The sequence below is a fragment of the Podarcis cretensis genome (assembly GCF_951804945.1).
Source record: "Podarcis cretensis genome assembly, chromosome: 3".
Taxonomy (NCBI): domain Eukaryota; kingdom Metazoa; phylum Chordata; class Lepidosauria; order Squamata; family Lacertidae; genus Podarcis; species Podarcis cretensis.
Window position 1 is genome coordinate 44,354,859 of NC_137172.1, and position 27,584 is coordinate 44,382,442.

Genomic DNA, 27,584 nt, shown 5'->3' on the forward strand with positions numbered 1-27,584 from the left:
ATTTTGTGTGTGTTTCTCGGTTACTTTTCCATTCTGGTCCTACTGCTGTCTGGGTCCACCCCCTCCCTGTTGGTTCTTTTTCCAGCAAAGCGGAGGTGAGGAACCTCAGAGGCTCTGGGGTCAAGTGCTGCCCCCCAGCCCACTCTGTCTGGCTCCCAGGACTCTTCTCAGGCCACATCCCCTCTCTCTAGGCCAACCCTCGCCAGCCCTCCTTGAGTGATCTTGCTTGACTGGAATGGGTCTTTGAACCCCGACAATGGCTCTTGGTTGCCTGGATCAAGGAAGGTGGGTACGTTTGCATGGAAGCTAGCATGTACAAAGGTAACATTTACATTTGTCTCTTTGGCCACTTTTGTCTCTGGCCCCACCCATTGCTGGCATGTGGCTGACCCCTGGGGGGGAATGTGGCTCTGGGTCTGGAAGAAGTCCCCCACCCCTGTAATGGAGCTTAGGTGATATAGCAGACGATTTGTGTGTAGATCTGTCTTCTTGTGGAACTTCTTGTGACTGACTCAGTAGAAGTGATTCCCCCTAGCAGGGGTCTCTCTCCAACCTTACGTGACTTTATTATACCACGGTTACTATGGAAAAGGACAAAGCCACAGACAGAATGAAATGGATTCAGCAAATGTACACTTCAATGCATAGCACTTAGATAAGCATTTCCAATCATGATGGTTAAATAAATTATAAAGTACAAGCAATTCTATAAAGCAAGAACATCCTGAGTTTACAAATAAATTATGTCCTTCATACGTCAAATAGGTGATGGATGTCAGATAGCAGTTTCAGCTAGGGAAATTGGGGAAGGAGCTGAAATTTAGAAAAAGTAGTATCTATGTGTACATAAAATCTTTAGGCGAGTGAGTGTTTTATTCAGATACCCATTCACACGCATATTATACAATATATAAGGTGGCTAAATTCATATAGAGAGTATATGTCATATAGATATAGCTGAAACTGCTTTAAGCACCACTTTTATTACCACCATTTTATTATAAAGTATGCTCCAGATTTGAGTAGGGCCACTCAAAGTTTTACAAAATGCATCCTCTCCTCCATCCTTGGGAGATGTTGAAAGGTCAGTTTGAATGGGTGTTGCTTGGGCTCAAATAACCTACCATGGATGTTTCCTGCAACAGGAACATCTTGGACCACCTTGATCAAGCAGGCTGGAAGCTAATGCTTGAATCTGAGTACCAGGAATTCAGTAGCAAAAGGTATTCTCAAGATGGTACGTAAAAGAAGTTCATATCAACTCCACTGGCAAATTTGTGGCCAAGTTAGGATAGTCTGACAACAGAAGTTTGAGAAACATGCCACATCTGCTTAGTTGGCCAGAGGCAGATGCTCCAATAAAATAAAATAAAATAAAAACTTTCATCTGGAAATAGTTTAGAAAAAAATTGGTTGCTCTCATTTCTTGACTATTAGCTAGAGCAGAGGAAAAATTCTATGAAGCATCATAGGTGCTCAGCTATTATTTTGCAACCTTCGTGCAAGGTGGAAGTTATTAGCTAAAAATTAGTTAGGAAATTGTCGAATGAGCCAAAGAATCACAGCCAAGGCTTCTCTGGGCTCTGAAGCATATGATCGCCAAGTGCAGTCACCAGAGCATATGGGCCACTGCTTTCCCCGCTGACATCTGTGGTAGCGAGTTACCATTTAATGAGAGTTTGCTTAATGTTTTACATGTTGCTTATGATCAACAATAACCATTTTAGATGTTGCTTGCATGTGTCTTTCATCATATATGCCATTTGCCATAGGCATATCACTGTTCCATGCCTTGATGCCAAAATGTCTGTGGTACAGCTCTTTCCCTCAACACAGATCAGGGAAATATTTTGTGAGCTAATTTAGCTCACCTGCTTTCCTTCAGTCCTCTGCCAATTAGAGAAGGCCTGCACGGGGGCTCAAAAGGCACAGGGGTGTTGTTTCATTTTATAAGGAGCAAATAGTCACTCTCCATTTTGATCACACATTATCTGTTTATATTATACATATAGTGGCAGAGTTAATCCTAGAGGTCTAGAGTGCACCTGACCTTAAATTATTGACACCTAAATGCATTTTTCTATTTATTTTTATAAATGTTTAAACCATTTTTCAAAGGTTTATACGAGGCAAATACAGCCACACAGCTTTATAGGCTGGAGAACATGCATAGATAATAACACAGCCCTCGTTTTAAAATATAGTTTCTATAAAATACAGTGGCATAAATGGCCAGCCTGCTGGTGAGTGGGGGCTGTAAAGGTTTTATGGACAGAGTTTTGCAATGAGCGTCATAAGTTATGCTTTGCTGCTTGTAAGTAGCTGCCCTAACTCAAACACATAAAACACAGCTGTACCACCACACAGATTTCCATCGGTTTATCTATGCACCCTCTTAACCTTATTGTTTTTAACTCAGGAAAGTGAGAAGATGGCTGTTACTTGTTTTCTGATGTCAGTGTTTAGGAATGCAAATAAAGAAAATTGGAGGGAGGGTTTGTTTGACATGGACAGCAAACAAAAAAATACCATACTAATCTACAACATTGAATATGATGTGGACATATGAATGGTATTTCCACCACCCTCCTCTACCCCTCAGGAGCTGCATTTTGCCCCATGGGGAAAATAGTTTCGGATGTTTTCTGTGTTTAGAAAATAGCTTGGGGGAAAGTGTTACATTCCCCAATTCCCAAAGAGGAAGCATTGGGGAAGCACTTTTAGCCTTTTAAGACACTGCCCAATCCTCCATCATCCCATCTCATTTGACCCTAGGATTTTGTGCTTCCAAGTTATGCCTGTAATTCAGCAAGTGACACTTGCACATGATGCCTTCTTGGTTTGATCTAGCGAACTTATCTTAAGCAGCACATGTGTTCTTACCAGGCACCAAGAGGCCATGAAGTAGCTTTGCAAATGTTGCAAGCTTGGGCCTTGGGAAATTACCTTACTTGCAAATATTTATTTTGCAGGAAATTTCAAGGAATGTGAAGGCGGGTCAGAAGAAAGTGAGGTGAGAACATATTTCAGAGGAAGATCAGAATTTTACCATTGTTATAAAATACTTTGTTCATGCACTTGGATCAGGTAGGGAAGACCGCATATTTTTAGGGCCAGGCTTTTGGTAGTCTTTGTCTGTCTTCACAGGACACAGAGCTGATGTATGACATTTGTGCCATTATTGTTGTACTGTAGATTCATTTAATGACTCATGAATAATCTGATGAACTTTTAATAATGCAGTTGTGACGGTAAATTGTGATACTAGTTGTTTAATATTTCTGAATGCCTTGTTTTGCGTCTCACAATAACTTACTGAGAAAGAGAAAGCTGGATCAAGTGGCGTCTCATCTTGGCATGACTACTAAAAATAAAATTGGCAAATTTTGGAGTTTGTTGATAGAAGTGTTTTGAAGAGATAGTGGAAGATGCTTATCAGGCAGAGATGCAATAAGGTGTTGCTCATTTAACTCTCCCCCTTTGAAGTATTATGTTCTGATCCATAATATATGTACATGTATACAGAAGCAGTCCTCCTTGTCCCCATCCCTAGCCTGATAGAGAATCAAATATGGCAAAAAGGTGTCTCCTACCCAATCCAGCAGATGGAGCAGTACATATGCTGTTCAATTCTTTAAAAATGTATCTCACAGATCAGAAAGGAGAAAGGGGGCTGGGTTCATTTTTTCAGGATCTACTTTTTCTACTGAGCAGGTTTTGCAGCTTTTTAAAAGGGTTGTTTGTGTATTGGTGCTGTGATGTGTATTGATGTGCATCTAAACACAATACATGTCCTCCTTGATCATACAAATGGTCCATCTAGTCCAACATCCTGTTTCTCATGGTGCTCAACTGGAAGTCTCTGAGAAGCAGGGCATGAAGACTTGCCTTGTTGTGGCTTCAGCACCTGGTATTCAGTGCCTACTGACCTCTCAACCGAAAGGTTCCCTATAGCAATCTTGACTACTCTCCATGAATTTGCCTAATTCCTTTTAAATCCATCCCAACTAGAGGCCACCACCACACCTGATTGCTGTAAATTCCACAAACTAGAAGGATGCTGGTCTGATCTGATCTACCATAACCATTCCAATGTTCATAGACCCAGAGCCATAACAGGTAGGGAATCATTTGCATTATCTCTGTAACCAAATGAAGGCAGCTCTAGGACAAACGTAGACACACCTCAGAAAAAAAGAGACAGTGGTCAATCAACATCACTGGTCTTCAACTGGTGGACTGAGATGTGCTAGTGGGTTAACAGGAGCACCACCACCATGCAATATAAGGTAACAGATTAAGAAATTGGTCCCCAAATTCATGCTTGGATTAAAAGTGGATCCTGGGTCTGAAAAGAATGAAGATACCTGGTCAACATAAACTAAGAGAAATAGTAATTATCTTCATTTGAGCATCCATGTAAATGCCACAATCTGAGTACAAAAAGTAACAGCTAACAAAAAAAAAGCAGTGAAGACTTCTGCTTTCCTAGTGATGTCAACTGAAGTCTTGTTATTTTGCCAGAAAATCCACATTTATGTTCTTTAATAACAAAGTGGACCTCTCCTCTTCCATTACTATCAAATATTTTGGGTTTCATGTACACGGTTTAATATCTTTTTTCTCTTTGAGTGGCCTTACTCTCGTGTGTAACAATAAATGACAGTTAACATTTATTTATATGCTGTATCAGTTAAGAAATATCTCTACAAACACAAGTTACGTAGAAACAGCAAGTCAGAAATAGGATAAAACACCGAGGGAGGGGAAAACAGGCTGTAAATACATTTCAGAAAATGTGTTTTGATTTTTTGTCTTTTTCTTTTTCTTGACTAGCACCATCTGTACACAAGAAAGTATGAACATAAATGTTTGGATAATAAAGATTTGCAAGGCACTTAAGACAGTCTTCCTGTGTATTTTTACTTCAATGGTGCTCTCAGCAGCAGTCGGTCCCACATCTGCTCTTCCTCCCTCTACAGCTATTGTTGAGGGATAAAGTCACTTCTGCCAGCAGTTCCTATTTACAAACATGCCCTTAAAGATTTCTCAAAGTGCTCTTTCAGGCTAGGAGATTCCACATCCTTATTTCTCAGCGTCTTTGCTTTTCATCATCATCATCATCATCATCATCATCATCTAGTCAATGTATGCACCACTCTTCAGCATATTAAGAGGGGGGAAATCTCTTCCACACACAGTCAAAACATGACACCAACCTTCATCCTCATTCTAGGTCTTTGGGGTGCTGTTCAAAAGGGAGAAAGGGGAGTGGCAGTAGTCCAAAATGTTCTCGAGGTTAATTCTTCACCGACGCCCAGAAGTGATGTCAAAGCAGGTGATCATCATGAGGTGGGCCTTGCAATAGTTGACACGGTTCTCTAGTCGCTCAGTCACGCACTCGAGAGCCTCCAAGTACTCCAGGGAATCCAAGTCAAATACTTGCTCCAGATCAACTGTGGGAAAGGAAGCAAAAGGCCCAGCACATTACCCAAATTGGTAGCGCAAGCCCTACATCGCTGTTATCTTTAAGGGCTCATTCACACAGGTGTGTATATTACTCAAGGGACTGGATTCAAAGAACTGTGAAAGGAAAGAGTTTGTGCAAGAAACGGGCAATGCTATGACAGGTAGGTTCTATAGCAGGCCTCAGTGGAAGAACATTGTTAGATTTGTTTTAGCTGTCCTCATACAATGCTCCTGAGTTCAGAAGTCACCATCTGCATGCAGAAAGGCAAGTGAACTTATGAACAGGCTCTGCTGAAAATGCTCATAACAAGTACAGTGGTGCCTCGGGTTACATACACTTCAGGTTACAGACTCCGCTAACCCAGAAATAGTACCTCGGGTTAAGAACTTTGCTTCAGGATGAGAACAGAAATCGTGCTCCGGCGGCACGGCGGCCCCATTAGCTAAAGTGGTGCTTCAGGTTAAGAACAGTTTCATGTTAAGAACGGACCTCCAGAATGAATTAAGTACTTAACCCGAGGTACCATTGTAATATGAAGTTCCCTGCACCACATGATAAAAAGTAAATATTTTATGGACCTTTCATAGTACATAAAAGACTTAAGGCCACAATCCTAAAGCCACATCATAAGAGATGTGGCAAATTGTTAGTGGTAGGGCACATTGACCCTCACCCCGAAGGACAGAAACTACACCAGCCCTGGAGCTGGCAGAGAGATTTTCCTTCCTACTGATGTCAAATAGTATTTTCTCAACCATGGGAGCTCACCACCACTTTAGGATTGCGCAGTAACAGGTTGGCTGCAACACGTGCTTTTGTGGATTAGAGCCCTCTTTTACAGGTGCCCAAAGTCCTATCCTTAGTGTTATTCTCTGCTCTAAGTAGCTAGCAGCAAAATACTTTTCCTTTATAGTTGAGGTACCCTTACCTATTAATTTAGCCAGCTTTGGCTGTATATTTTATACATTTTGTTTGCTTCTTTAGAAGAATCCTTCCTAATTTGAATATGTGATTCTTTAATCTCTTTATGAATGAGCTGTATGAACTCTATCCTTTTCTAGCTATATGTAAAAGGAGGGAAAAACAAATTAATGTCTTCATAAGTCATTTCAACCAAATTTGCCTGAAAGTATTATTTCACAGCAGGAGAGCAGATTTAAAATATAATTCATATGTCTGAGTGATCTGAGGGCAAAGGGGGGTGGGGAGGGAAATCTCATTTTCAGAAGCTCTGGAGTGAGACGCATAAGCGTTAATCTAGTGATGGCAATATTCCTCACTAGAATGCTGCATAATTCCTGGCTTTGACTCTTGAGCAAATAGGCCCACTTGGTTCCAATGTCACAGTTTAATAGGAATTATGCAGGAACAGTTTTAGAAATGCAGTCTATCCAAATCTGCTCCAGGTCAAACATCAGCACAGGCTTTGCTTATAAACATAGTAGTTCATGACTTAGCTACAGCACCAGTAAAGTTTTGTGTCAATAAAATAAACCAACTATAGGCAGTAAAACCTTACATTCACTGAGCCATTTATTAGGATCCAGCATCAGGTACTGTTTGGTCACTTCCAGCTCCCTCATTAACCACTCGTACTTGGCCTTGACCTCTGCAATTCGCTGCTGCCGGTGCTCCAAGATTTTCAGTTTAGCGTTGAAGCAAATCACCTCCTGCTCAATAAGATATATGAAGGGGAGAGTCAAGGGAGGGGTGTGTGAAATAAAGGCCAGATTAGATCTTCCCCAGCCAAATTAACCTTAATTTGGTAGCAACAATCACAGAAACTCAGGAAATGAAGCAAAAAATTAAAGAAATAGGCCTTTGACAATGAAGGGTTCATTGGTTATTGTGGTCTTTTCAATGGCAGATGACTTGTAAAAATATATTATTCAAATACATTGTACTCCGCAATACATTTCATTAGATGCTCTGGTTATTATGTCACTGCAAAAAGATGATTGCTTTAGGAAAAGTGGAAAAACTCAACTTTGAGGCTACAACTCAGAGGGGCTGAGCTAGAAGTTAGACTTTCCTAACTCCTTATTTCTTTCACAGAAGTAATATAGGCATTTGTAGGAATATTCAGTGGGTATGACAAATGTACTCAGCCAATCAAACATCACCTCTTCTTCCTTGCAAACATACCACCTGATCAGTGTTTTGTCATGGCTGGTATTTAAAACCAGAAATGAACTAATTGGGGAGAAAACAGCCCAGGGAGAGGTGAGGGTGTTTACGCAAGGGAACAATAGAGATGCCTTATGTACCTTTTCCTCCTGCTGACCAATCCTCCTTGTAAGTATCTGCTTTCATAATCCTATTATCTTAGATGTGGGGTTGGGACCATCCATGAGTCAACAAAAGGTTTACTTCTGCTGTGAAACCTCTTGCTTCTGAATGCACCTATTGAGTAAATGCTGTACTACAAGGTAAGAGATCTTGCTGCAAGATCCACAATTTTTTAAATATATAAACTGCCTGTAGAGCAGGAATAGCCAATGTGGTGCCCTCCAGATGTTCTTGTACTCAGTTCCATCATCCTTGGCCAATGACCATGCTATTTGGGGGCTGATGAACATTTGATTCAGAGGGTGTTATTGCTGGCCACCCTTGGTGTAGAGTTAGGGCCATGTGTGTGCTTTGACACTCCTGGCTCTAAAGAATGGAAACCCAGCAGCTCAGCCTTTTGCCTACACAGCTGGCCATCTCTTCAATGGTTTGAATTGCCCGGGACATTCACAGTTCTCAGACCAGAGACTTCTCATGCATACCTTTGTGCAGAGCTCTCCTCTCTGCAAAGGTATTCAATTCTCTTCAGTGGGAGTCACAGCTGTATGCATGTATGAATCTGCACATGGGGCTATTTGCTCTGATGAAGAGAACTGGAGCATGAGGAAGCTCTCTGTGTACAGAAGTAGACATGGATATGTGGTTTGGGGACCTCAAATTTCATCTAGGATTGTAGTTGCTGTGCGAATGCCAGAATTATTGGATTCTTGTATAGATTCTCTTTTGGAGTTGTGAATCTGGCCAGGTATTCCATCTCTGTGAGAATTACATTTCTGTCTTTTCTGTTGGGTTTATTCATTTGCTTCAACCACCCCCACCCCCGCCCCAAGGGAACTGCTGGACAGAAACCCACATATATGATGAACAAGTTATAGTAAGATTGAATCAACTTCTTCAGAGTTAAAGATCAGAAATAAATTAGGAATGCCTCACATTGTTGTCCCCCATGCGCCGTCGTTGGAGCCGCTCCACATCATCAATCTCATAGACTTTGATCTCAAAGGGCTCCCCCATTCCTCTCTGGGAACTTCTCAGAGGTCCATCTACCCAGCGTACTGCTGGGCTGGTAGGTTTCCTTATAGGAGATGTTGTGTCAAGCGATAAAGCTGGGATGAGTCTCCGTCTCTGAGAACCTAAGCAAGGTCACAGTTATAAGGTTTTGTTATCAAAGGACAAAACTCTCATTCTTCTCTTCAAACAAGAGTTTACAACATGCAAGGAAACAAGACTGAGGAAAGCTGCCTATTTGCTCTGAACATTACCATCAAATATACAATAATACTGCAGTCCACAAGTGCTGACATATCTGTAATGTATCACTAAATTTATTTCTTGCAAAATTCTAGTGTTGTTTAGCACAGCATAATCTCACTTAGCATCCAGTCGGGATCCTTCTCTGGTCGGAGCAATGAGCTGCTTGCCTTTACCTTGTCCCACTCTCAACAGCTCAGGAACTGGGTCTGATAATTAAGAGTGAACAAATCTTCAGAGTATACATGATTCTCACAAAGAGACACAATGGGACAGAAGGGAGGTGAGGAAGTGCCTCAGGTAGCAAAATGTCTTGAGCCAATCATGGGTGGGCAGAGCTGAAAGGGAAGCAAGCCTAGCAGGTGCAGACCCCATCTCTCCCCATAAACCCATACAGACCTAAACATGTTTAACCTAGCACCACTCATGGTGCACTAGAACCACTCTTGTGGCATCTCAGACTGACTTACAGTCATAAACCACTAGCAGAAAGAGAACTATAATCTTTTGACAGATTGTTCCTTTTTTTAAAAAAAAAAAAGCATTTTTCACTGCATTTACCAAACAAGTGGACAACACCCTTTCACAATATTGTCCACCATACGAATCTTCACATGATCCCACCTGCAGATAAGGCTAGAATTCACTTTGCTACTGCTTTTTAAATGTTTCTGCTCGTATCAGGGGACTTTTGTTTTTCCTATTGATCATTTTGTCCAATACACTCAGGAACTGCTAGCCTTAGAATGACATGAAGGTTTTTCTCAGGAAGGGAAGAATAGGAAGATGGCTAGCTAAGACTGGTGGAGGGGGACAGGTCCAACCCACTTCTCCTCACAAAAGATCCACCCATTTCTATTATATCCTCTTCTGGAAACAGATTCATATTTCACCTCCTGCTAAAGATCCAGTATTTTGCCTCTGTGAGCTTGACTGACCAGAATCCTGTGTTTGTGTTATTTGGATCCTCACATTTTGAACTACATTTGCAACTGCTCATTCGTGTTGCTGTAAACAATGAACAACAGTGTGAGGGGAAATGAGAAAAAGCATTCCTCTCCTACCTGTAGAACAACAAGCAGAGAAACAATTCTCTCTTACTTGCAGAGAAGGTGATTTGAAACTTAATCTATTTTAAATAGGCATTGATTAATGAGCTGGTTATTAGTCTGGATACAGAAGGTATAGGGTGACTTAAGAGGAATTCCTGCTGTCCCAGAGTCCCTCTATTTAATCTCTGTGGTTTATCTGATTTCACTTGAGATGGGTTGTGTAAGAAAATATATCTATACAGTAGTGTTTTATGGTGAGTGCCACCAAGGTTTCATGATACCACAGAAAGGAAAGACTTAACTGGTTCAAACAGCAAATACACATACTCTATAGTGCTGAGCATGAACCAAATATACTTCTATATCTATATAAAATACACAGTGGACATCTGCTCTACAGCAAGCAGAGAGCAATGGGAGTTTTGGCAAGGTTATTGTCCATCTGTCTGTCTATCTATACACATATGCGCTTCCCAGCAAAACTCACCCTTATATCTCTATTTCTTTTGCGAACTGAAAATGAGTGAATCCCTCTTTATACAGTCTAACTGAATCAACTGCCAATCTCAGAAGGACAATTTTATTTTATCATGCTGTTAAGAACAGCATGCATTGCACCTGTTTCCGAGAGGATCAAGTAATTTATTTTTTAAGGTTCAGATGCATTGGTTGTGAAAAGTCTAGCAAGACAAGAAACCTGGGCAACTTTAAAACAACAATGGACAATATGTGATAATATTCAGTTACCCCACAGGGGTAATGCCACAGCTATGGCTCAGCTATAGGGTGCAAACTACATGACCACAACAAAAAGTTACAATAAAAAGACAAGGAAGGGGTTGGATATGCAACCACGTTGTATAAGATTATGCATGGTAAGTTGAAAGTAGATACAGTGGTACCTCGGGTTACAAACACTTCAGGTTACAGACTCCACTAACCTGGAAGTAGTACCTTGGGTTAAGAACTTTACCTCAGGATGAGAACAGAATTTATGCAGTGGTGGCGTGGTGGCAGTGGTTTCAGGTTAAGAACAGACCTCCGGAACGAATTAAGTTTGTAACCAGAGCTACCACTGTAGAAGTTTTTTCTCCCTTTCTTATAATACTTGGAGTCATCCAACACTGAACTACTAAGGACACACAAAAGGAAGTACTTATTTTAAAAATGATTAAAAGGCATATTAATGGTGAACAGGACTATCAATGGCTCCAATCCACTGATAGAGGCAGCGTGCCTTTGAATTCCAGTCACTAGGAATGACAAGAGGGGAGAGCGCTGTTGCACCCAAGTTCTGCTTGTAGGATTCCCATAGGCATCTGAACAGGATACTGAAATAGATGGGCCATTGGCCTGATCCAGCAGGCTCTTCTTATGTGTCTCATAAAAACCAAACATCCATCTTTGATTCTGTTTTCTAGTATTTCTACCTTATGACCCATCCTGATGCCTTTTTCTATGGGCGAAGGTAACTGTCAACAACCATAGTCACGAATTGGTTCCAAACCTTCCCTCATAAAAGGGGAGTGGAGTAATTTGATTCTACCCTGAAAGAGTCAGAATCATATTGCAACAGGTTATGGTACAGCATTTAAAGCCCTGCTACATGAATAAGAATATCTGGGTGCTGACCTTGATTTGAGCTTGGTTACATGGCTGATAGTTGAAGTCCTTGTAGGGGCAGACAGGATAGCAACAGCCAATGAATAAATGTGATAATCATAAGGAATTGGTGAAAAGTGTAAGATTAGAATAACATGGCCATATTCCCATACATATATTTATATGGATAGCAAGTCATTTTCTAATTAATCAAGGGGACTCAAGATACGGAGTCATGGAATTGTGAGACAAACCGCATACGATAGCTAAAAGCAGATAAGAATTTACAACATGAGGTGCAAACCAGGGCATATAGGAACATGCTTGGGCAAGAGTTTTAAATAGAAAGTTGATGCACAGAAGGGTGTTTTGTTTTGTTTTTTGTAAGAACAGTGTGGCAAATGTCTAAATGAGGAATCTAAGGGTGGGACACGGTGTACTGTGTTAGGGGTCCAGATTTGCTGATCAGAATGGAACAGCAAGACAAGTAACTGGGTGTGAGTTTATCACCAAACAGCAAAGATCTGGAGAGCCAATTGGAAAGAGACACCCAAAGTGGGATGGAGACAAAGAAAGAGGATAAAAGGCTATGATCAGATAGATACAAGAGTGTGGAAAGTATTTGTATGTGTTGACCATTTTCTGTTATTTTTTACTTGCTCTCTATTCTGTTATCAGACTCCAATGAACTCCAGGTTTGCATCTGCAAGCAGGATAGTAGCATCCCTGTTAGGGACGGCTGGAGTATCTCATGAAATAAAACTTTTACAATATGACTATTTCCTCCTAGACTGACCAATAATGTGGACAATTCTTTTATTGTTCATGTATTCAGTGTGACATAAATGCATTATTTGAGACTAGGGAGGCAGCACTGAACATCATTTCACATAGGGGAAACTGAGTAAAATCTCCATAAAAAACCCCACATTTTTATCTGCCATTATTTTATCAGTTGTTTAATTGTACCAAGCAATGGTTTCCGCCATCACCCCCAACCTCTCCCCCAACCGCCCTGAGTTCCCTGGCCTAGCATCATTAGTTTTGAGGCAGATCATTTAGAGTCTGTAAATGAGCACTACTGGTGCAATGTCAGGAGGCAGTCCCTCATTGAGCATGGCAGATTGACAAGTAATTTGGGAGAAGTCCCAGAGAAGATGTAGGTCACAGCAGACAGTGTCCAACAGCTACACATCTCTAGCCAGCCATTGAATAGCAACACACCTCCTCACCCCCATGCTTATCTTCACTGGGGCTGGATTTCAACACACTATTGCTATGCCAGTTGTCTAATGCTATTGTGTATGGAGATGATTCTGAGCTGGTTATTGTCCAAGGCATGCCTTAAAAAAAAATGAATTAGCTCAGTCCCTTTCCCAGCTTTCCTGAAAGAGAAGGGGTAAGGTCCAGACAAGCTAGTGGCAATTGTGTTCCTGTAAGCGAATTCCTAGCCAGCCAAGTTAGCAGGTTTTATTTACAAGTAGTCTAATGGTGTCCAACTCAATCATGCATGTTCCACAGAGCCTTCAACATGCACAATAGCCCACTGCTACTTCCTCTATTAAATCATTCCTATATTCATGCGGTCGAAAGCTCAGTGCCAGCACGTGGTAGTCAAGCGTGTAAAAAATGATTACTCGGATCCCTTTCAACACAGATTTGCTGCATGAAATGGCCTGGCTGTGACCTGGGAAAATCAATGCTGTTGTTTTTAATGAACAAAAAAAAAATGTGATTGGGGCCCATTTCACCATCTCTGCTTTCCAGTCAGCAGTTAAGTGTTTAAAAGGGTCACCAAACACACACACAGCAGCTCCTTTTGCTACTGTGAACATCACCAATAAGATTAAGAAATAACTTTTATGTATGAATTGCCATCACTGTTGCCATCATCAAAGCAAGTACGTGAGATGCTGCTTTGAAATGCGACTAAGTTTCTCTTGAACCAAACACTGCAACTGCAACCCAACACAAGAATTTAGTGTGTGTAGCTCCACTTCAATCTCTGGTGCCTTGCAGCTCATCTGAAACTGGGGGTGAATTCTGGCACTTTTGGATGCAAAGAGAAATGATCTGCTTGTTTGTTTCTTCATTTTTGACAGCATGTTTTCTTACGGCATATTTTTTGACATTAGAACTAAAGGTCTTTAGTGTTTCACAGTTTCTGTTCAGATAATATTGGAGGAGAAAGTTTTTCCTGTGCAATGTGTGGAACTGCTTTGAGTTTTTCATTTTGATTTTATATTTACATCTGCGTAAGCATGTGTGCATTTGATATTCCATTATTAAAATGCACAAAGCAGGGAGGTGAAATTGGAAGGAATCCAAAGACCTCTTGGTCCAATCCCCTTTCCACACCTCATTGCAAGGCTGAATAGTCTGTGTTTCAGCTGCGCCCGTCATGCAATCCAGATCACAGTCAGATCACAGTGTTGTGCAAGCATTGCAGTCAGGGGGATGGTGGAGACTCCAAATATGACACTTCTTAGTCTGCTTGTAGTAACTCATTATCAAGAAGCAACAGATGAAACTGAAGGCAGCCCTGTTTAGGGAAGTTTTTAATGATTGATGTTTTAATGTATTTTTAATCTTTTGTTGGAAGCTGCCCAGAGTGGGTGGGGTATAAATTATTATTATTATTATTATTATTATTATTATTATTATTATTACTACTACTACTATTAAAGTTTGGGTGGAATGGATATTTTCAATTTGGGGTGGATGGCAACACTTAAAGACAACAGCAACAAAACACATAGTATAACTATCTCCACGTTCTATGCATATCTATTTTAGAAATTATTTTGTTGCTTCCAGTGACCCTGATATTGATAGATTCCAGCTTTCTCAGAAGATGCAATATCTCCCCCTACATTCATTCTCAAATAAACCCGGGTTGGTATTACAACTTATTTTCAAATATCCATTTTTGAATTTGAATCCTCTGTTCTTACAAATGACACCATTAATTAGAAGAGCTTAAAACCAAGATGGAGGCGGAGACTAACAATCTAACTATTGGCACTTTTAGTCTTTTTCTCTTGTGACATTCAGCAATTGCTTTGCCAAGGAAACTCAGTATGAATTGCAATATTTAAAAAAGCTACACCATTCATAAAACGTTTTAACATGGAAGGAATCATAAAGGTTCCTATGTAAAGCAAAGTGAAAAAGGAAAGTCTCTGACACTGTCCTAAAACACTCAACACTGTCAGGCAACAGATATGAGCACCATGGGCCCTACACCTGCATTATTAAATATTAGGAAATGTTGCTTAGCACTTATTCCAATAGTGAACATAAGTGATGAGTACTACCAGAATTGTAGTCACAACAGAGGTACAACATAAGTATAAAAACGGTTTTAAAAGCCTAAAGCTACAATCCCTGAAGTGTTGGAAGTGAGAGGAGGAGAGATTATAAAAGTGCTGCCTGCTGGGCTCTCACTGGCAGGCAAGGGTGGGGGAAAATCAATTCAGATTGCATTTAAAGGCTAGCTTACCAATTCTACACTTTCTGAAACCGTATGTGAACCCAAACACAGCTATGCTTCGAAATTAGCACTGATCTGAATTTTTCAAAGCAGTTACCCACTAATTTGCACAAAAATGCATACACTATAGTACACATATTAGTAAAAATGACATACAAGATCCATTGTGTATTTGTGTATTTGGCAAAACTGCATATAAAAATGTGCATAGTGAGAGAAATAAGCAGCAATGAATTTTTAGATGACTTTAAAAAAATTTAAAAAAAAAACTGATGTAGAAATGTGCAGAACTATGACTGGAAAAATTAGATACAGAGAGAAACAAAAATTAACATATTTGCCCATCCCTACTGGTAAAGCAGAACCAAGGGTGGTGTTCTTCTGTCCATTTCTGGTCTCAATTCACCTCCATCCTATTTCCACTGAAAACAACAGAAGGCAACGGGGAGGGAGAGGTTTAGCACTCATGGAAGAGTAAAATTGGAAGGGACCCAATGAGTCAGCTGGTCCAACCTATTGCAAGGCAAAAATATCTCAATTTTTCTTCTGATTTTTTTTTTCTTTTAGGGATGTGCAAAAGGACCGAGAGGGTTTAGGATTCTTTAAGAACTTAAGAACAGCTTGCTGGATCAGGCCAGTGGCCCATCCAGTCCAACATCCTGTTTGCACAGTGACCAACCAGATGCTTGTGGGAAGCCATAAGCGGAACATGAGTGTAACAGGCCTCTCTCCAGCTGTGGTATCGAACTTCTGGTATTTCAGCCGCACCCAACACGCTCCCCTTTTGGCACCACATAGGCCAGCTCTTTGGGAGGAGCTGGCATTGTCAAGAGAGGTAAGTCTGGCCAATGAAGACTGTGCATGCACTAAGGAGCTGCAGAATGTGGAGCAATCGTTGGAAAAGAAAGAGGAAGAGGAAGGAGGAGCCTGAAATGCCCTGCTTGGAGGAAATGGCTGGCCAGAATCCTGTACAGAAGCCTCCCTTTTAGGAGGGCAGATAGACTCCAACACTTTGTTGCAGGTTTCACTTGTCTGGTTTAATTTCATTTCCTGAGCCCTCTTCTGTTTTGAACAGGTCTCTTTTTCTAAGAATGTGGTCTTTGCTGCTATGTGACATGCAAGATCAGCTGAGGCCACGTTAAGCCCTACTAACCAAATCTCAGGAACCAATAGCTAGATTTTCTCTCTCAAAGCAGCCAACCATATAAGCTATTATATGCTCCCATATCCCTGTGCTTGATCTCCCTTCCAAGTGCTCTAGCCCAGCCCTTGCCAGCAGGCAGGCAGCCAGGAGCAAATTACATTGGGGCCCTTTGTCCATCGGTAACAAGCTGCTCTCTAAAAGATTGACCATGAAGCCCCATTCTTTAAAAAGATAAAAAAGAAAAAATACCCAGCCATGCTGATTCTGCTGTATTGAGCTCTGTCTTGTGTACTTTGCACATTTTCAGTTCCGAGCTTGTTGCTTTACTGAAAAGCAAAAGACTTAAAAATGCACAGGCAATTTTCAAACCTATGCAGCCACATGCTCCTAATGAAGGGAAATGGATTCTCCCTTGAACCAGTATTACAGTCAATAATTAGTCATAGTTTCAGGCAGACCCAAGAAACCTTTGATCTAGCTAACTATATATAAAAAGGGACATGAGCCTGTTTTATACAAACCAAATAAAAGTTGCAGGGAGGGGAGTCGCCTAAGGAAGATCTTCCTTAGAAAACCTCATCCTGTTGCAAATGATACCCAGTCTGTGCTCGAGGGCTTGCTATGGATTAGAAACGCCACAGGGGGACAAGAACTGGAAGCCGATAAATAGCATGTATGAAAAAGCCAATGCATCTGTGAAGATTGTTTGAGAGCTTAAGTGTATGTCTGAGAGCCTGTTGTATAATGTAAATCTAATCACAGGTTTGCCTTCTGTGGCCTTCTTATATTCTTTAGCTCCCAAAGACTCATGAGCTCATAGCATTGCACCTGGGGAAAAATGGATATTCAGACTAAGGCTACAATCCTATGTACACTCCCCAGGTCTTAGTCACACTGAACTTTTGAAGAGCGATGAACAGAATTGCATTGCAAAAGAGTCAAATTCACCTCTGAAAGAGCATTGTAATACAGTGGACCCTTGAATTATGTACCGCTCTGGATACGTAACTTCCGGGTTTTGTCACGCATGCATGCGCAGAAGCGGTGCCTCCAGTTACGGACTTTTCAGGTTAAGTACGGATCCCTGGAATGAATTTTATTCGTATCTGGAGGGTCCACTGCAGCTCATTCTCATGCCCGTTTGGGTTGACTACGATTTAAAAATGAACACGATATTTAAGACAATTACCTAACTGCCAATGACCTAACAGCATATGATCTTAACATACTTAGCTATCATGTCATTTTTTAAAAAAGTGATGGTGTGTGAGAGAGGGCTGCCTTCACCTTGGCAGCAGCAGAAACAGTTCTGAAGTGAGAGAATCAGACCCCCAGACGCCTAAGTGCCCCTTAGCCCCACCCTGGTGGAATAATCTGACTGCGGATGATCACTCTCAATGTGTTGTTATCAATTTTCAATTGGTTATGAATTACATTTGTATGAATGTGGTTATTATTAGAAGTCACCTTTTTTAAAAAAATATGGTAGAAAGTGGCATATGCCTCAAATAAAATAAAAATAAGCCATGGTATCTAGACCACAGCTTGACCTCATTATCGGAAAAAGCATGATTCTGGCACAGACCTAGTTTCCAGAAGAGTGATAGCACTGGATTATCCTTCAGCATAGCATCCCTAATTTTAAAATGGCAAGGCATGATCTAGCCAAAGTAAAGACCTTTTGGGTTCTGTACTTATTTCAAGGACAAAGGGTGAGTGAGAGAAGCATGTACAACCTATTTTGGGGGAGGGCAATTGGGTTGTTGTTTTTATTTTGATTATGTATTTTGTGGTTTTATATTTTGATTTTATTCTGTGAACTGCCCTGAGACCTCTAGGTATAAAGGTAAATACGGGACCCCTGACCATTAAGTCCAGCTGTGACCGACTCTGGGGTTGCGGTGCTCATCTCGCTTTATTGGCGAAGGGAGCCGGTGTACAGCTTCCGGGTCATGTGGCCAGCATGACTAAGCCGCTTCTGGCGAACCAGAGCAGCGCACGGAAATGCTGTTTACCTTCTTGCCAGAGTGGTATCTATTTACCTACTTGCACTTTGACGTGCTTTCAAACTGCTAGGTTGGCAGGAGCAGGGACCGAGCAACGGGAGTTCACCCCGTTGCGGGGATTCAAACCTCCAACCTTCTGATCGGCAAGTCCTAGGCTCTGTGGTTTAACCCACAGCGCCGCCTGCATCCCCCTCTAGGTACAGGGTAGTATATAAACTCAATTAACAACAACAACAACTCCAACTGAAATCAATGGGACATGAATGTCTTCAACTGCCTGGGCTGTGTCCAGTACTTTCTGTCTTCTGCAATGAAGCAGTAATATTGCACAGAAGGGGGGAGTAGATGCCAAACAAGTCTGAAGCCCATACAAAATGAAAAAGGATGAACAAGGGTTAAATGTTATTTACTGCATCTGAATCCTGGACCTGCCATGAATTGTCCTTTCATTCTTCCAGCACAGTGAGTGGATAATACCAGGGTTCAGCAGCAAATAATGGAAGTTTTAGACCCAATGTTAATAAAGCACTAAGAAAAGTCAACACATAGTTATGGTAGGTGGAAGTTGGTGACTAACAGGAGGATGTGTTTGTATTTGCCTGTATGTATGATTAAACACTATGTGTTTGTTTAGGCTATGTAACGATCAGGTAGCTGCAAGCAGTTTCCTGTGCTTATGAAATTTAGAACCTGAAATTTAAGCAGGACTAAAACTGAAAGGTAAATTGCTCTTGTCTTTCAAAACCTGTTGCATACCCTTTGATGCTCAGGTTCTAAAACCGTTACTTAAGTATATAGAAGTACGGTAATGCACTTAAGGAAAACCAAAAGAAAACAAGATCTCAATCTCCAGGAGGCAGGGAGAAGAGAGGAATCTGTCTCTTCAGTGTGTGAGAACTTCAAAAGCAATCGTGAAACCTCACAAGACTGCTGGCGATTTTCTTAAAAGTCTTTGTGGCCTCTCTAAAAGGGGTTTTCTGTTGATTCATGTTGATCACGCCTGACAGCTAGCATTTCCGTTAATAATAATCATAAATAAACCAGACAAGGTTACCTGACCTGAAATGAGCATATCTACAGCACCATATCCATTATAGCAGTGTGTATCCATGACAGCAAATCAGGAAGGGTCCATTGCTCTTGACACCATAGTTTAAAATAATAGGAAATGCCTTGGGTTCTTTGAGATAGATATGTATATTTAAATCGCAATGGCAATCTTTTATACATGGACAAGGATTAAGGGAAGGAGATCTGCCTTTAAGAGGGGGGAAAACTGAAGCAAGACTATTCTTGACCATAAATTAATGCCAGCAGATTTCCCCATTCCACTCCAGTTTGAGCCTGGTCCACTGCTGCAGTCATAATCTTATGTTTATGTCCTCATAAATCTATTGACATGTAAAAGATGGTGCTTCCTTCCAATACAGAATTATGACTTTATTGCTGGGGGGTGGGAATTCAATGAGAAAACATGCTATAAAAAGTGGAAGGCTTTATTTATTGACAATTGTTTAATGAGGAAAAAAAGATATTTGCATTGACTTTTTTCTTTTTTTTAAGGAATGACAAGGTGTTTAAATATGACCTGTTACTTCCAGGCTTAATTAGAAATGGGTACAATTCATTAAAAATGGTGGTCTGATAAAAATAGATGCATCGAAGCTCAAAATTAATATTTAACCCCTCCCTCTTCCATTACACATCCCCTGCTTTGCACGGTTTAGTAAAGATGAGCTGCACACTTTGTGCTGAAGGTCAATGGATTCAAGATCTATCAGGGTAACAGGGCAAGTCATTTCCATCGAGTGTGTCTGAGTGCTGGAAGGGAGCTCAAGGGTCAAGCTGTCCCAACACCTGCATTATGCCAGGATTTTCTAGATCTAAACCATCCCTGACAGATGCTTATTCAGCCTCTTCTGAAAAAGAGGCGGATCCTGTATCATAGCAGGAGAAATGTAACTAAAGTGTGCCCAGGATCAAATATATAACCAGAGTGTGCCAGCCTTGTAATAGAGCAAGTCCCTTCCCTTTCTTGAGGAAGGATTTGAGAACATGCTCAGAAGAAACATGACTCTACCATCTTGGCGATAGTAAACAAATCCTTTTTGGATAGGCCACATACTTTTTAGACCAGCCATGGCCAATAGAGTTCATTTGCAACTATAGGAAAGTAGGGCCTCCCATGAAGTGAGCTAGAAATGGAAAGTATATATTCCCCTCACTTATGAAGCCATTCCACAAGGTCAGGCAAAAATCAGCTCTATCTGATGTAGGTTAAAATTCTCCTTGCTACTCAGCCTGCTATACTTTGGTCATTAGTATGGGTGCTAGCTTTGTATTCTAGGATTGTCAGCACACTGGGAGCAAGAGGTGAAGGGTGGGGTGGCTTCTGTCTTGTGTGATCCACTTTTGCTTCACTGATTAATGAATGGGTCTCAGATGGTACATTTGAGGGATATTATTTTACACTCAATGTGGCAGAAGAATGTCTATGGCAAATGATGTTTGATTCATAATGCGCTTGAGCATTAGAAATACGTATCCTGAACCTGTAATTACAAACTAAAGAGTAATTGCTGGATCAGCCTGAGGCCCATCTAGTCCAGCATTCATTATAAGAATCTAGGTGGTCTACAAGAAATTGACCAATAGTCCACTGCTGGAATGTGGTCTCTCTTTTGCCTTGTTGGATCAGTGGTTCAGAGGAAAAGGAGTGGATGGCCTTTCCACCTATGCAGCCCTTCTAGTGGAATATCTGCTTCATTTCTTGTCAATCCATCCACAGGGAATGCTGAAAGGTGGGGCTGGATCACTCGCAAAACCCACAAATAGCTGAGAAGAGTGTGTAGCCAATTGGGATTGGAGGGAAGGGAAAGAGCAAAGTTGAGTTTCAGGCTGTCTATTGAACAGGAACATGTAGCATATCTTCCCATGGCTGGGCTCCCAGCAACATCTAGAATGTCACATAACCCCCACCCCAGATCTCTGTAGTCAATACTATTGGAAGAGTCAGTATGGTATAATGGAGAGAGAGTTGGATATTTTCCATTATACTACAGAGGGGTTTCTATGACTTGGGACTAGAGCCATAGGTTGAAATCCTGCCATGGAAGTTATGGGTGAACATGAGGTTGTTATGAAGATAAAATGGCTCATCTCCCACATACTGTCCTAAGTTGTTTATCCCCTGAGGAAGAGGATAAACATGTGATAAATAAAACAAATAAGACAGTAGGTAAGAAAATGTCCTCTACAGAACCTGCTTTTCTCATTAAAACACATTCATTGGTAAGAACAAACAGGAAGAACGCCATTCTAAAAGGGACACTGGGCTGGGTTGTTGTATATAAGGCAGAAATGACAAAAATAAAACAAAACCCTAAGATAGGCTAGTGATGGAAATTGGAAATAGTTATGTCTTTTGAGAATTATTCTTGATGGTAGTCTTGAAAGAATAATATTCTCGTGCTCTAGTTCAAAATGCTTTGAGTCTTTGCTTTGGGCACAGAACAGTAATTTCCATCTGTACAGTTGAAGCAAAGTCTAGACAAATGAAGAATGGACCCTGAAAAATGCCCTTCCAGAGAAGAAGAAGAAGTCTGAAGTCAGCCAAGTCAAGTTGGTGCCCACCAGTTGTTTTGGTTTACAGTTCACATCATCCCTGACCATTGGCTATGCTGACTGGGGCTGATGGAAGCTGGAGACCAAGGCATCTAGAGGGCAGCACCAGGTTGGAGAAGGTTGGTTTAACAGAAGAACTGGCATAGTCACATATTTACTCACCTAACAAAAAGCACAGAAATTCTCTGTTAATTTCTCCCAGCTGAACTTACATGCCATGCAAGCAGTAAAGATGATCTACAGTGTCACATACTATTCTAGTTCACAATTTGGGCACATGTCTTGGTCTCCAAGGACCGTTCATCCTCTTCTGCCCAATTCCTCCTGAGTTAATAACCTTAAAATGCCTTAATTTCCAATGGAAAAGTTTTTAGCATTCCCCCCAATAAGGTAAGTAACTCTGAAACCTACTCAGCAGGTCTCAGTGCTATTTCTTAATGTAGAAGTCTAAGGACATACCTGTATTTGAACGCTTCTTTGGATTTTTGAGACTTCGGCACCTCCCACTGAGGGAGCTGCTGTTCTCGCTCATAGAGTCTTGTGCTGAGGAAGCACTTCCCGTTGCTTCACTGTCTCTCATCATGCTTTCATACCCGCTGCTTCCTCCACTGTGGTAGAACAAGGCTGTTTTCCCCATGGCAGGTGGCAGCTCCCCACTCAGGACACTGCTGTTGTCACTTCCGTGGCCACTGCTACAGCGGTGAGGCTTCCGAGGTGGAGTGATCTTGCTGTAAGGTGAAGGCAGCAGATGAACAGTTGGCTTCTCTTCTCCGTGGACGGCGCTGCGATCATCTGTGTCCGAGTTCCTACGCAACTGCAGCCCTCTGGTGCCTGTGCTTCCTTGCAGAAGTTCTGAGATCCTCCCATTGACGGCTCTGAGGGGCAGTTTTGAGGAGAGCCCAGAGCCCCTGTTCCTGCTGAGAGACTGAGTAGACCAGGACATATTCTTTCCATTCGGAGGCAAGCCTGAACTCTGCCCCACAGACTGAGGGAGGGACTTGGTAGAAAAGCTAAGTGTTTTGGTGGTTGAGGCAGCTAGGCTTCGAGCCTTAGGACTTGCCAAGAGGAGCTTGCTCACTGCAGAGATCTTTGATTGACTGGCCTTTGGCGAGGCCCCTGCAGACTGAGAAAGGCTTGAGTTTGTGGGTGAGGACATTGCACTGCGGTTGAAACTTCTCCCAGCTCTGGGCATTGTGGTGTCTTTCCCAGGACCCATCTTGGAGCTGACAGAGGACAGACTCTCTGCCCTTTCCAAAGACAGGCACTCATAATGGCTCCCACTGGACCTTCCCAAGGAATTGGTTCTGCTGGCCAGCTGTTCAAGTTTGGCACTAAACAATTTACTGCTGCTATTGTTACCGCTCTCCATACTGGAACCCTTTTGTTTCCCATTCAGCTCATCAGGAAAACTAGCCAGGAAAGGTGCAGGTTGGTTCAAAGGGCTGCTGGTGCTGCTACTGCAAGTGCTGTGCTGAGGGCTGGCCCTATTTTTCTGATCCAGGCTAGATTTCCTCACGGGAGGCAACGGCGGAGTTCCTTTTGGACGTGTGAGAACGCAGTGTTTGGGGGACGCAATCCTTCTTTCCAAGCTAGCTCTGGAAGTCTGGGACCCAACAGAACAGCTAATGGTACTGTTCTCCTCAATGTAATGATAGGAAACAGCATCCAATTCCTCCAGCTTGCTGGCCTTCTGAACACCTCTTGTGAGGCTGCCATTTTTAAAGCTCTCCGTAGTGTGTGCTGGGCTGTGGGCTGTGGAACTGGGAAGTCCCATTTCACATCCATCTACAACCCTCTTCAGGTTTTCTGTTCCTGGGGAGCTGGAAGTCTCTCCGCTACTGCTGCTAAACCGGTCTGCTGACTTCTGCTTCTTATTTTGTTGAGTGATGGCTTCAGCCTTGGGGCCACAGCTTTCTTTTTTCACACTGTCTTCCCTCTTTAGCCAAGGATCATCAAATTTTATCTCTTTCCTTACACTGGATTCCTTCATCTCTTGAGGCTGGGGAACTTTTGCTGGTGACGACACTGCAGATATGGTCTCAGGCGGCTCTTGTGCCTTAAAGGGATTAACAGCAATACATGGATACACAGTAATGTTGGTCTTCATTGGAATGAAACCTTCACAACTGCTTAGGCTTGTGGTGTTTGATATTGTGACCATGGTCTTTCCCAGGGCTGATATTTTACAACCTTTGATAGGTGACATTTTATTAATAGTTTCGTCGGTAACCTCTGGCAGTACAAATATTTCCTCGGTGACTGGCTTTTGCTTGTCATTTATACAAACCACACTGCTGTTCTGTACACCTCTTGCCAGTTCAGGAATGGGTGCATCTGCCAGTGCTTCCCCATGCCCATAGCATGCTTGGGCTATGAAGCTGTGGCATGACTGTTCGCCATCACTTCCGGTGCTCATTTCACTCAACCACGAGCTGATAGAGGAACGTCTGCTTTCAGCCTCTTCAGCTTTGTGATCCAGTCCCATTTTTGGAAGAGGCATAAACTGGGTGATACTGACCTCAGACACAGGAGCTGTACTGGCATAGCATTCAAGATCTTCACTGATGCTGCTGATAATGCTAACCGGCCTAGACCCAGAGGCCAGAGCTTGCACAGAACAATCACTGTTAAAGCTGATGATACTTGTTGGACGTCCATTCTCCAGAACCCCACTAATGGTCAGTTCTTCAACCAAGGTGAATACCAGCTCATCTTCTCCGTTCAGCTCTAAGGGCTGCTGCACCGTGACCATGGTGGTGCTCAAAATCTCCTTCTTTGACACAGGAGAAAGAGGTGGCTCCTGCTGCTGCTCCTGCTGTTCTTCATTGTCAATATGCTCCCCATAATCAGCACTGCTGGAAGACACGGACTTTTTCATGAGCTGTGGGCTCATGCCAATGGGAGGAGTGCGGATCTCTGGCTGCATCAGAGACTCACTGGACACCATCCCGGAGTCCTTGCTTAAGGATGACGGTGGTGGTGCAGGGTTGGGCAGCACCCCTTTCTGGGTGTAAACCTTGCACCTCTGAGAAGGAGAAGTGGGCGGCTTGTACTCGGATGTCTTGGAAAGGCTTGCAATGCCAAGCCGCGGGGAACCCATGGGCCGAGGCTTGCTTTCCACAAAGCCGCAAGTGTTCAGGCTTTCTCGGCTGCTCTGCAGATCCGTGCCGTGGGATTGCTGGGAACTGTTTGTGTGGCTACTTGGACTGCCTGTAACACTCCTAGGTGATGGAGGGGTGGGTGCCTCATTAAGCACCCCGGTGTGAACAGGGGAATGGCTTCCCTGAATTTTGTTGGCTGTTGCATTCAGGTTTTCCTTGAAGTCTTTATCAGGTTCTTGGCAGCCTGCCAGGCCTTCTTCTGATGTACTAGTGAGCTCTGCTGCTTGACCTGACACAGGGCACTTAGTCACTTGGTCAGAGCTGAACTGAACAGGCAGTTCTTCAAAAGGAAACGTGTCAGTCTCCTCACTGCCGTCAATGCAGTCCAACCTCTCCTGGAGTTCCGCAAATGTATTGCACTTCAAGCAGTCTCTCTCAGAAGTGCTGGGGGCTGTCTCACTCATGTCCTCCAGCTTGCCTTCAGTTTTGGTCTTCTGAAGGGCAGGAACTATGGGGACAAAATCCGGGGGACCTTCGTTGTCAGTTAGTTCCTTGTCCGAAAGGGCTGTGCCGTTGGGGCCAACATAAATGACAGTGTCGCATGACTGTTCGCTGCTAGAAGAATAATCTGGGTCACTTGACAAGTGAAGAATGGGGAAGTCTGGATCAACAACGTTCCGAGAATGGAAGGGCCTCAGCTGGGTTGGCCTCCGCATCCTCCCTTCTTCACAAGAACTTTCTCCTCCAGAAGAGCTTGACGTGTACTGTTGGGTAGGAAGATAGGGGAAAGGTTAGCATTTCGAAGAACCCCCTTCCATGGAGCTGAAATCCACACCCCATGCTCTCATATAAGCCTTCATGCATGCAGAGGCTACTACCCATGGAGATTGCCTCTTTCAACATGCAGTAGAGTGCTTCATGAAGCTGGTGGCTTCTGGCATCAGGGATAAAGCCACCAAGTCCACGTGGCAGGTTGCTGTACAGATATGGTTTAGCATTTCAAACGGCTCCATATGCTTGGATTTAAGCAGCTGTCATATTGCTCTATTTGTTCATACAGGAGCAGTTGGTGGGGAGGGGACTTGCTTACTGGGAGGGAGAAGGGTGAGACAATGGGGAGCTGGGCATGGTGTGGATGCACCAACAGGAGGGGCAGATTGGCTCTGCAGGTGCATCTGCACAGCACTGACCTCCCCAGGGCCTTGCCCTTACTGGGAAGCTGCAGTGACTCTGGACCACAGGTGCAAGCTGACTTCCATCCTCACTCACAGCTCCTCTGTTCATGCACACTGGACTTTAGCAGAATCACAGAGAGTAAAATCAAGTTCTAAAGTGAAATGAAAACAAATTTATTTCGAACATGTTACTTTTATAAGGTTCTCCTTCATTCCTTTGTTGTGAGCTTTATCAGTATTATTCCCATTTTTCATATGAAAAACTGAGGTTGGACAGTAGTGATCTGCCCAAGATAACATGGACCAACTCCTTATCATGGAGAGCTCCAACTCATGCACTGTCAACAGTATGGTCTTCATGCCTGTTTATAAATAAGCTATGCAGTCAGACAGCAATGTCACTTACTGGAGTAAGTTGTTGTGCAATCATTTTGAGGAAAAATGCCTGATGCTGCAATTCTTCTGCTGAACTCAGTGACTTGCTCTACCAACTAAATATGTGTAAGATTGGGCTGCATGCTACTTTGATCCCAGTGTTCCTTTTGACAGTTGTTAAAACAAATTCATTAAAAAGCCTGCCATGGCATTCTTGCAATTATTTACTCTGAAATTCATTCACTGATCACAGTGGAGTTACTTTAGATGGATGACTGAAGTCTACAGCTAAAACCAAAGGCTAATGATGTTGAGCTGAAACATATAGTTGAAAGTGGATGAGCATTTAGTAAGCAACACCCATCACTTAATTAGGTGGCTGGGATAAGCACACTTGGAAGTGTATTTCACTAGAATCAAGGGGGCTTACTTCTGTGATTACAGCGGTGGAGATGAAAGCAAAAAAGGAGGAATGAGACCATGCCTCCCACGTCTTTCTTCCATTAACTATATAAAAGAGGGCTCACCTCTGCATTTCAGGATGCAGGGGAACACATTGATCCTCTAGTCCAGTTTCCAGCAACAAAAGCTCAAGTAATACTAAAATTTCCTAGATTTTAAAAATGCCAAATAGATGCACTCAGTAACTTCTGAAAAATCTCTAAGAAAGCATTCCACTACTTCTCTGTCCAAGTTATCAATTTTTTTTTATTATAGTTAATATGTGTTTCCTGATACACACTTTAACACAGTGGGACTTTCATTTTATTTCTTTATACATTTTATGAGCCTCCTTTCAAACTGATTTCCACAAACTACTGAAGCCAATATCAAATGAAATAACAATTAAACCACTCCCAGCAATAAAATATAAGCAGCTAGCAGCATAATACATGTTGGCACAGAAGGAAGTCCTATTGAGGTATTGGATTGCAGCCTTAAGCTGCAATAAAATCCGATTGCTTGCTTAAGAGAAGGAAGTTTCCAAAATTAAAAAGCCGT

The 27,584-nt window shown here is 42.3% G+C and overlaps 2 protein-coding genes across 10 annotated transcripts in view; one reads left to right on the forward strand and one right to left on the reverse strand.

Moving 5' to 3' along the window:
- The window catches only part of SMYD3 (SET and MYND domain containing 3), a gene marked incomplete at its 5' end in the record, with an annotated part of 352,491 nt that extends 349,100 nt beyond the window's left edge, over window positions 1-3,391 (forward strand). For 2 of the 4 annotated variants that reach the window (XR_013836949.1, XR_013836952.1), the window contains one exon: window positions 192-3,391. The remainder of the gene's footprint in view (window positions 1-191) is intronic. The other 2 variants (XR_013836950.1, XR_013836951.1) reach the window with 2 other exon arrangements.
- A 1,732-nt stretch (window positions 3,392-5,123) lies between these two features.
- Window positions 5,124-27,584, reverse strand: part of KIF26B (kinesin family member 26B) — a 290,029-nt gene continuing 267,568 nt past the window's right edge. For all 6 annotated transcript variants that reach the window (XM_079969424.1, XM_079969423.1, XM_079969426.1 and 3 more), the window contains 4 exons: window positions 22,391-25,796; window positions 8,693-8,892; window positions 6,990-7,140; window positions 5,124-5,456 (listed from right to left, as the gene is read on the reverse strand). In XM_079969424.1, coding sequence (XP_079825550.1) covers window positions 5,308-5,456; window positions 6,990-7,140; window positions 8,693-8,892; window positions 22,391-25,796 — 3,906 coding nt within the window. In that variant the 3' untranslated portion in view covers window positions 5,124-5,307. The remainder of the gene's footprint in view (window positions 5,457-6,989; window positions 7,141-8,692; window positions 8,893-22,390; window positions 25,797-27,584) is intronic.